The sequence below is a fragment of the Carya illinoinensis genome, chromosome 11, assembly GCF_018687715.1.
Source record: "Carya illinoinensis cultivar Pawnee chromosome 11, C.illinoinensisPawnee_v1, whole genome shotgun sequence".
NCBI lineage: Eukaryota > Viridiplantae > Streptophyta > Magnoliopsida > Fagales > Juglandaceae > Carya > Carya illinoinensis.
This window is the reverse complement of record NC_056762.1, coordinates 34,943,148-34,954,073: the sequence shown is the minus strand read 5'-3', so window position 1 is coordinate 34,954,073 and position 10,926 is coordinate 34,943,148. Positions and strand designations below refer to the sequence as shown.

The 10,926-nt window shown below is 36.5% G+C and overlaps 3 protein-coding genes across 3 annotated transcripts; all 3 read right to left on the bottom strand.

Annotated features, from left to right (window-relative positions):
• Nucleotides 1-4,821: 4,821 nt before the first annotated feature.
• On the bottom strand, nucleotides 4,822-7,647 carry LOC122282427. The gene is made up of 3 exons (XM_043094380.1): nucleotides 6,687-7,647; nucleotides 5,548-6,212; nucleotides 4,822-5,325 (listed from the first exon to the last, which is right to left on the bottom strand). The coding sequence occupies exons 1-3, from the start codon at nucleotides 7,645-7,647 to the stop codon at nucleotides 4,822-4,824; spliced, it is 2,130 nt and encodes a 709-aa protein (XP_042950314.1).
• Nucleotides 7,648-7,698: 51 nt separating this feature from the next.
• LOC122282426 lies at nucleotides 7,699-8,922 on the bottom strand. Its single transcript, XM_043094379.1, has one exon. It carries the CDS (start codon nucleotides 8,920-8,922, stop codon nucleotides 7,699-7,701), a length of 1,224 nt encoding a protein of 407 aa, XP_042950313.1.
• LOC122282425 lies at nucleotides 8,919-10,268 on the bottom strand. Its single transcript, XM_043094378.1, has one exon. The coding sequence runs from the start codon at nucleotides 10,266-10,268 to the stop codon at nucleotides 8,919-8,921; it is 1,350 nt and encodes a 449-aa protein (XP_042950312.1).
• Nucleotides 10,269-10,926: the final 658 nt, after the last annotated feature.

Below are 10,926 nucleotides of genomic sequence, written 5' to 3'. Positions count from 1 at the left end.
AATTTTTTTCTTTAGCAATACTATGCACCAAACTGAAAATATCCCAAAGTACTGGAGATGCAACTCCATCGTACAAGTAGTAATTTAACTACTATATTAACATTAACGACGCACCGTCCTTCAGTCGACTGTGTCTAATTGGTCAGCTCCTGATCCTCCTTCAGGTCCTGTAACAAGATCTACCATTCGGGGGGAATGGTAGTTGGGACTACCACAGTGAGATTTGATTACAAATCTCAGCAAGTTAACAAAAAACTTCCATACAGACTAATGATGCATGTATGACAGTAAAAGCATAAATGCATAATCAAATTCATAAGTAATTAAAGCATAACTTAGCGTACAACATAGCATAATTGACATAGCTTAAATTGAATCATGAACTGAACTTGACTTAGCATGAACTTGCTCTGAAACTTGAATTAACATGAAAAATACATACTCCACAGTTGTTGTAGCCCCATGTATTCTACGTGTAAATACATACTCCACAGTTGTTGTGGTCCCATGTATTCTACACAAACTTGACTTAACATTAAAAATACATACTCCACAGTTGTTGTGGCCCCATGTATTCTACATAAACTTGACTTAACATGAAAAATACATACTCCACAGTTGTTGTGGCCCCATGTATTCTACGTGTAAATACATACTCCACAGTTGTTGTGGCCCCATGTATTCTACACAAACTCAATGCAGTTAAATACATACTCCACAGTTGTTGTGGCCCCATGTATTTTACATAAAGTTGACTTGAACATAACTTGAAATACATGACCAACTTGAGAGAGAAACATTTCGTAACATGGCATAACATATAATAAACAACATATTTAACATGACATACTTGCAACAATGAATATTACATGACTTGACATACATGTAATAGATGGCATACTTAGCATGACGTACTTGTAACGTACAATAATACATGACAGAATATATTATGTAACAGATAAAAACTGATGACAGAATAAATTCTGTATAACAGACAATTACGTGATAACTTAGCATGGCATGACATATATAATAACACATATACATATACTGTAGTTCCTTTACTTAGCACACATACACAGTAGACTGCTAGTAAGTTAAAAGCTAACTTACCTCGATCTCCGCGTTTCTTATAAAACCTCAAGCGCGATCACGAGGAACTGTAATTAGTGATTCTAAAAGTTAGTACTAAATCACTAATAATTTGAAATATGGAAAAATACTAACTTAAAGAGTAAAATTTCCATTTTACTTTCTACATGTAGGAAAATGACCGTTTTACCCATAACTTAAGGATTTTGCATACTAACTCCAAAAGTCACCAAAATTTACATGCCTCATGTAAATTTTATCCTCAACTCAAATATCAATTTAGAAAAATTTAAAACTAATCACAACTATTAAAACTCCATAGGGCCGAAATTCTCATATGCTATTTCTATTGATTTTTGTTTCCAACTTGTTTTGATCAACCTTTTGATCTATGACTTATAAATATGTGATCTTCAAACCAAACCATCACATGGTTTAAAAAGATGTCCTAAAACATATATAAGCTTTTAATTAAAGATCACATGGTTAAAAATTAACCAAAACATAAATTTAGCCAAGAACATCCACACTTTGGCTTATTTGAATATCTCTTTGCATAAAATTTCATATCTTTGAAACTAATATCAAATATCTTCAAAATAATAATATAACATGTATATAAGATGCTTAGGATCCTCCAATAAAATTATCAAAGTCATTAGAATAGGTTTAGACCACCAAAGAGTTAAACTTTCTCAAAATAGAAACTGTTTTTCTTCTTCCAGTTTCTAAGTTTCTAAATCTAAGCAAATATTTCATCAAAACCTTCAATCATGCAAAAATCCTCAACCAATAGTCATATATACATGTTAACAATACTCCATAAAAATTTCGGACCAATATCTATCCATTAGCTTGGTCAAAAACTCCAAACTATAACATATTCTCCAGTTTATCTCCCAGAATGACCTTTCTATAGTTTACACAATATTTGACTGACCAAATGATCTTCAAATGGGGCAAATAAGATATCCATGTAAACTAGACTCAAAAAGGAACAACTTATATGCAGGAGACTTTATGATAAAACACTTACAACAGCTTCGAAATGGGCATGCAAAAGAACTCCTAAAAGCTGTCCGAGAGAGAATGTTTGATATTCTTTTAAAGAAACGTGTAAATGAAGATAAGTTCGTGGGTGATGGCTGGAGATGCTTATGGAAGAGATAAGGGAGATGATAAGGCTGGAGTTGAGAGTTGAGTGTGGTTTTCTCCTACCCAAAATATCTATAAAATATTATCTCAAAATATTCTATCTAATAATATCTATAAAAATCAGTTCAATATATTTTCCAAATATGGAGTAGACTTGGAAGAGTAAGGTGGCTAAAATCTTTCTATGTGTATTTTAATTCTCTATTCTTAAGATATTTTCCAAATGTGTATTTTGCTTAAGTGTCATGATCTCACACCTTGATTTCCTTCACAATTCCATCTAATGGTTTCTCTTTATGCCAAGTATCTAATACTATTCATTATATGTGGTTAAGATCTTGCCAAGTGTCCAAATAAAATATCGCTATCCTAATTTGGACATTTCACACTATGATTTTGAAAACACTGCGCTCAGTACATTTACCGAGGTTACTATTCACTCCAAAAATAAACGTAATAAACTTAGTACTGAAAAAATTCTAAATATTCAATTAAGTCTAGTGGTGTAGACTATAATGTATTCTAACACTTTTAACTATCTCAAATAATTAAAATCGCATTTCTGGCACCATAGTGAGTGATAACACTAACTATGTTGACAGGCTAAAATTTATGCGATTAGTCGATTCGTGTAAACTTACAGAGTTTTCACGAGGTTCCTAAAGTCAATAGAAATTCCTTAATTGAATTTCTAGCGGGCTGTTACAGTAGTGGTGCAAAAATGCATTACTGGGTGGATAAGAAAATTAGATGTGGCGGATTTGAGTTATTTTAATTTTTCTATGCATATATATATAATCTAAGTTGTCTCTGGCACATTAAGAAATTCCCTTAGTGTTGGTAACTAGAATTTTCGCTCTTTAACATATTTGTGGTTGTGCACATGCAGTTTTGTATAGGGGGAATGCTAATGATCATCACCATCTTGGTCTTCTACCATTGAATTGTAGGGAGTGTAGAGAATATTATCTCGACGTAGGACCTATATGAAGTGAAACATAACATACCAATAAAACAAATCTTTTATTTATTTGGATTTAGTAGCTTGCGTTCACATCCACTATACTATGCTTTCTATATTTGTGAAAGTCTAAATATTTGTGAAAGTTTATTATATATGTGTAGGAAGTTCATAAATGTTTCTATTTGCATTTAATATCTTGTTGATCATCTTGCAGAAAGGAAATGGGTGCTTTTTGATCCTGATCAACTCTCTGAAATGTGTCAAAGTTTTGACTTTATTTTGGGGGATATGGCCATGATAACAAAGTGAGCATTAGCCAGATTGTGCCAATGGTCATTACCCAGACTGTTAGGTAAAGGAAGTTGAAAGGAATGTTCAACATGAAAATGACACAGTTCAAGTCGAGTGGAGAATGACTTTTGTAAAGAAATTTGTATAACCACTTGATGAATTTTGAAGTTACAATCTTGAGAAATTTGTAAATAAATTTATATATGAATAAATTAATATATGAAGTGGAGAATACTATGATTTAATTAAGGTTGTGTTGTAGATGAAAATATGTAAGTTTGTTGTGGAAATTTATACACACGTAGTTGATGAAAACGCAGGTAGTCCAAAATTGATGGATTCCTTACAGATAACATAATTGAACAAGCACTACATGCAACAAGTATTATCATCCTAATTTGTCTGAGGTAAGTTGGCTCTATTTTATAATGACCTGAGATAAAGAGCAACTCAGAACAAAATTAATAATTATATGAGCAAAGAAAAATGGAACACCATTGATCGGATCTCACTATCATAAAAATACAAGGCTTTCTAGTTGGAAGAATCTCATATGCCACCAATTTTAACAAATGGAATGACAAAAGCTTTAGAACAAGACTTGCAGAAACGAACACATATTTGTTTTAAAGAAAACAAGAAACAAATAATTTGTAGGTTATGATCCATTTGTCACCTACAGTTGTAGACATAAATTATCTCGGAAATATTGGGTCTAAATTTCAACTCCAAAAATATTGCCAACTCCAAAAATGCCTCCAAAAAATCTTGGCAATGCCAAAAAATAATCCAAAAATATGCCAACTACACATGCTGAAAAGTGAACTTAATATCCACAATAAGCTGTCATAGTTAATATTCGTAGAGACTATATCATACATATTAGGATCCGATAAAGTTATTTACATTTAAAATTAACTTGATACATCTATATTTAGAACCAACCAAAAACTATTATAAGAGATACAATCCAATATAGACACTATAAAATACGTATAATCCTATTCTCTACTAATTTTCATCCCAGTTTGTCCTCTTGCTTGTTAAGCATATTCTCTCTCTCTCTCTCTCTCTCTCTCTCTCTCTCTCTCTCTCTCTCTCTCTCTCTCTCTCTCTCTCTCTCTCTCTCTCTCTCTCTCTCTCTCTCTCTCAGTTTATCATTTTCTTTTTGAGTTTCATATTCATGCAACAATAAAGCATCATCCATCTTCTGAAGTTCATTCTCTCTTATCTTGTTTACATTCACGTACTACTAATTGAAGTATATCTTTTTTTTTTTTTTTTTGATAACCAGTAACTTCATTAAAACCACCAATACATCAAATGTTATCAAACCATAAAGAATGGTGAACAAAAGAAGGAATCTGATCCCACCAAACATTAATATCCTCAATATTCCATGCATGTCTAGCTAGAGAATGTGCTACCCCATTACCCATTCTATTAACATGTATTACTTGTGCTTCCTGAAAACGCATCATAAGATGATTGATATCAGCAAACAAGTTCCCAGCACTAGCATATGACGCTTCAGAGGACTGCAATTCTTGAACTACATGAAGACAATCAGTTTCTATAATTAGTTTTGGAATACCAAGTGGAAGACAGAGTTGTATTCCTCTCAAAATAGCAATAGTTTCAATAGTTGCTGCCCTGTCCACCTCCATCTCAATTTTGCTTGCAGCCATTAGTATTGCTCCATTGGTATCCCGTAATACAACACCAATGCCAGCTTTCCTTTGATCCGCAAAGATAGCTCCATCAACATTAACTTTGAGAAACCCCTCTGGTGGAGCTTGCCACTTAGTTAGCTGTTGTAGTTGCTACCATGATGTAGCATCTCGAACATCTTTATAAGCTTTGCAAATTGATATGGCATGTCCAGTAGCGTGCAAAGGTTGGATGATATTCTGCTCCATTTGCATTTGATTTTGTCTATACCATAAGCTCCAGCAAAGAACAAAGAAAAAGGTGAATTCTTCCTCACTACCTTGAAGCTGGATGTTTCGGACAGTTTGAAGAAAGGTGAAAGATGAGTTAAAAACCTTGAATAAAGGAAAATACTTCTGCCAAACAATTTGATTAGTAGGACAGATTAGCAAAGCATGATTAAGATCTTCCTCATTATCCAAACAAAAGCAACATAAAGATTCCTCCACCACCTTTTTCCTCCGTAGATTCACAAGAGTGGGCAAAATATCCTTACAACCTCTCCAAGCAAACATTTTGATCTTCCTTGGAACTTTCATATGCCAAATTTTCTTCCAAAGATGACTATCTTGTACCTGCATAGAAGTTTCCCCATTACTGCAAGTCATGGTATTATGGATCAATTTGTATGCACTTTTTACGGTGAATCTGCCATTTGCTTCCCTATCCCATATCCACCTATCAATACAAGGAGTTGATGATAGTCGAATTTTTAGTATCTCCTCCGCTGTTCTTGGATTAAAGAGAGCTCTAATATGCTGTTCCTTCCATGTTCTGGTTGCCATATCAATTAAACTATCCACTGTTGCTGCTTCATCAAATTCTGAATTAGTATTTATGTCCAATTCTGGCTGTAAAGTTCGGGGTCCAGGTAACCAAGCATCCTTCCAAATTTTCACCATTTCACCATTTCCCACCCGCCACCTGCATCCCTTCATCAACCATTTCCTTGCTTCAAAAATTCCTTTCCATGCATAAGAAGGGTTATTTCCTAAAGATGCTTCAAAAAAAGAACAATTGGGATAGTATTTGGTCTTGAAAAGTCTTTGTAGTAGTCAATGCTCAGGTTGCAAGAGTCGCCATCCTTGCTTAGCTAATAAAGACATGTTGAAAAAGTGTAGATCACGGAAACCCATCCCACCTCTAAATTTGGTCACGCATAAATTTTTCCAACTTGTCCAATGGATCTTCCGCTCCTCATTTCTTTGTCCCCACCAAAACCTAGCCATCATCCTTTCTAAATCTTGGCATAAGGTCAAAGGTAATTTAAAGCAGCTTATAGAGTAAGTAGGTATAGATAATGCAACTGCTTTGATAAGGATCTCTCTCCCCCCTTGAGATAGGAGTTTCCGTTTCCAACTTTGTAACTTAGACCAAACTCATGTCTTGATTCCTTCAAAGGATCTATATTTAAACCTCCCCATGAAGCTTGGCAATCCTAAATATTTGTCATATTGCTGAAAAGTCCTAATACCCCATAACTGCAATAACTCACGCTGCTTATTAGCATCTACATTCTTTGAAAAGACCATAGAAGTTTTCTCTTTATTCACCTTCTGCCCAGAGGCCATCTCATATTTAGTTAACAATCCTTGAATAAAAGCAGTTGTTTCAACATCAGCCCGACAGAAAAGAATGCTATCATCAGCAAAAAGAAGGTGAGTTACCATTGGAGCCCCTCTACAGATTTTTACACCCTTTAGATTCCTTTGAGCCTCAGCAGCTTTCAATAAAGCTATTAACCCTTCTGTACAAAAGAGAAAAAGGTAAGGAGATAGTGGATCCCCTTGCCTAATACCCCTTGTAGGTGAAATATTTCCATGAGCATGTCCATTTATTAAAACTGAAAAAGTTACAGTTTTAATACACTCCATAATAAGGTTAACAAATCTGGGATCAAGGCCTAGCTTGAGCATGATTTTCTCTAAAAAACCCCATTCAACTCTATCGTACGCCTTGCTCATATCTAATTTAATAGACATATACCCCTTCTTGCCATGGCGTTTATTCCGAAGGTAATTTACCAACTCATAAGCTATCAACACATTATCACTAATCAGCCTTCCCCCCACAAAAGCACACTGAGACTCAGAAATAATGGCAGGTAAAAAACCTTTCAATCTATTAACAATGACCTTAGAAGCAAGCTTGTAGACAACATTACACAAGCTAATGGGGCGATAATCAGAGACCAATTCACAGATTTTCTTCTTCGGAATTAAACAAATGAGTGTGCGATTTAATTGAGATGGTATGGTACCTGAATTGAGAGAATCCAAAACCGCCGTTGTGACTGAATCTCCTACTATATGCCAATAAGTCTGAAAAAATAGAGCAGACATTCCATCAGGTCCCGGTGCCTTTGTTGGTTGCATTTGATCCAAAGCTATCTTGACTTCATTTGCAACAAAGGGCTTGGAAAGTTCAGCATTCATTTCTGGCGTAACTCTGCTATCGACAAAACTTAATACTTCTTCTTGATCACCCTATGTAGTAGAGGTGCAAAGGTCTTCAAAAAAATCAACAATCAGTTTATCCCTTTGTGCACCTTCAGTGAGATGTCCTTGATCATCTTTGAGACCTTGTATAGTATTCCTCTTCCTTCGCATAGATGCAGAAGAATGGAAAAAACGTGTGTTTTGATCTCCCTCTTTTAACCACTGGATTCTTGATCTTTGGCGCCACATCACCTCTTCCCTTTCAAGCCACAATTGTACTTTATTTATAGCTTGACTAAGCCCTTTAGGATTCGGGTCATGAGAATGACTAAATTGTGCCTTTTCAAGCTCTGCTCTAGCTTCATTCAGCTTCTTCTTTACCAACCCAAAGGAATGTCTATTCCATATCTTAAGCTGCTGGCCACAACCTTGAATAAGATTAAGCAAATCTTCCATACCCCGATTGCCTCCTCTCTCACTCCACACTTGTTCAATAATTCTTTCACATTGTTCCTCACCCACCCACATAGCTTCGAGATGAAATTGTTTAGGTCTCCTCGGCATAGGCTGGAAATTAGAAGACTCAAATAAAATTGGTATATGATCCGAATGTGCAACATTTCCATGCTGAACCACCAGATGTGGAAATAAATGTGTCAACAAATCATTTCCCACAAACCTATCCAAATGCTCAAAAATATGAGCATTTCCACCCCTTCCATTCCACCAAGTGAACCTTTGCCCTTTATACCCCAAATCCCTCAACTCACATTCGGTTAGCACCTCTCGGAAAGCCTCAATTTGAGATACGGGTCTATCCCTTCCACCTCTTTTTTCATGCGGGTGTAAAACTTCATTAAGATCTCCTCCCACTAACCATGGAAGTTGCTCAATAGAACTAAGAGTTCTAATAAGGTTCCATGTAAAAGTTCTACGCGAAGTATCTGGATGTCCATATAAACCCGTAAACCTCCACACCATTAAATCATCGATTTTAATATGAACATCAATGTGGTATTGTGAAAAAGACCTAAGTTCTACCCCCAAATCCGAATTCCACAACAAACCCAATCCCCCACTCCGCCCCTCAGAATCAACAGAAAAACAATTCACAAAACCCAGTTTACATTTAAGAGCATCCATACCTTTTGTTGACAGCTTCGTTTCTTGCAAAAACAGCAAGTCGGGCCCTTCTCGTGCGATTAAATCGCGTAATGCACGAATTCCCGATGGGTTCCCAAGCCCACGGGAATTCCAACAAATGGTTTTCATGGTTTTCGGCAGGGCTGAAAATCAGCCACTGCCGATGAACAAACTGGAACCTCATGAAGATAGCAAATCTGGATGTCTTCAGAAATACTCCTTCCTTTTTTTGCTTTAGCTTCCTTCAGCTTAGTAGTTGAAACCCTCTTACTCGGCTTCTTATGAGAACTGCAGCTATCGTCTTTCCTTTGTTTTCCACGAGCTATTTTCCTTTTCCAGACAGATGTTGATGGGCTGGACGTAACTGGCCTTTCATTAGATGGCTCATTATGGTGAGAGGATAGACCCAATTCAGGACAAACTGAGCCCAATGCAGAAAGACTATCTTGGCCCATATCATTTACGGCAACCCTAGCCAGTTCATCTTGTACCTTCGTCCGAGTTTCACTCCCACCATTAACTGTAGCTTCAACGGTCATTTCCACCTCCTTAATGGCATTAATCTTCTCATTTAAAATTTGCACTGATTTTGCAGCTAACAGCTCCCCCGGATTAACTCTCCTCTGAGTAACGGCCGTGTCTTTTCGAGCTTCAGTCCTCTCGTTCCCAGAACTCGCAGCAGCACGGTGAGCCGCCGTTGATGGTTGTTGACGACCAAACGGGACCGATGAAGAGCTAGTCTGGCCAAGATCTCGCAGCCATTGTCCATAAGGTAGACTCCCATTTAAAACATCCCTCTCAACAGCCTGCTCGCAATCTCTCTGAACATGCCCAATTCGGCCACATAAGTAACAAAATTCAGGCAAACGTTCATAAGAAAATCTGACCCAGTAAGTCCCTAACCCTCCCAGACTGACTTGCTTCCCCCGTAGTAGTGGCTTTGAGACATCAATACAAATTCGAACCCTCATGAACTCCCCCCATTCACACTCCCCATCAAGCAAATCCACCTCCAAGACTTTTCCCAAAGAAGCCCCAATTTTAAATCCAATACTCTGACTACGTGCCATGAGTGGAAGATCATGAATACGTACCCAGAAAAACGCTTTTGTGAGAGTGATTTGATGAGTTTGAAGCAAACCATCAAATTTCTTAAGAAGAACAAGTTGCTTATCAAAAGACCAAGGACCATCACGCAAAATCCTCTCCTGATCTTTGACATCCTCGAACTCTGCAATGAGAAATTTGGTCCCTAACGACTGCAAACGCAAAGGCTGAAGAGGACGCCAAATCTTCCTCAACACCTGCTTGAAAGCCTCCTTGTTATAATGTTTGGTAGTGAGAAGTTGCACTATCAAACATTTCTTTCCACGCACAAGATTCTCTTGTACTATTTCATCATCAACCGCAACGACTTCCTTTTCAGTCTCTATTAGAGACATCTTTCCATACAAGAACTCCAAATCTTCTGCCATAGTGAAGAAAACCCAACCCCGCACAAGACGGGAGACCAAACCTCTACTCGTAGGAGACGAGAGAGGACCAAACCTCAATTGAAGTATATCTTTTCAAATGAAGAATTGACATCTTGTTTCTCCCTGTGTACAATTCAAGAATTTCAAGCTCCATTACTAAATATTTTTGTACATGCATTCAAAAGCAATACAAAAAAAGGGCAGGTTAATTACTATGTAATAATTCGGACAAGCGTAAAACCTCATTCCAGGATTTTTGTGGGTGTGGGAGATTTTTAATGGCGCTTTCAAATCACACCAACAACTCGTTGATTCAATTTCAAGATCATTAACTACACACGATGATGATTGACTCGATGCCATAGTTAATCTACATGATGATTGACAAATGATCCCCAGAAAAATTAAGGAATATCGAACGCAATGACTACTTTAAGTGCAAAACTGAATTATCAAGTACACGATTCATTATCAGAATTATTAGAAGGTAGGATCAGAATATCAAACATCATATAAACCACGAAACAATTAACTGAAAATTTGTAGACTGACTAGGGGTATGGGAAGAAAAAATCTAGGTGCATCTATTGTTCACATCAATTTGACATTATTTTTTAAACAAATGCAGTAAAAATCTATCTAAAGTCTCGATTCCTAT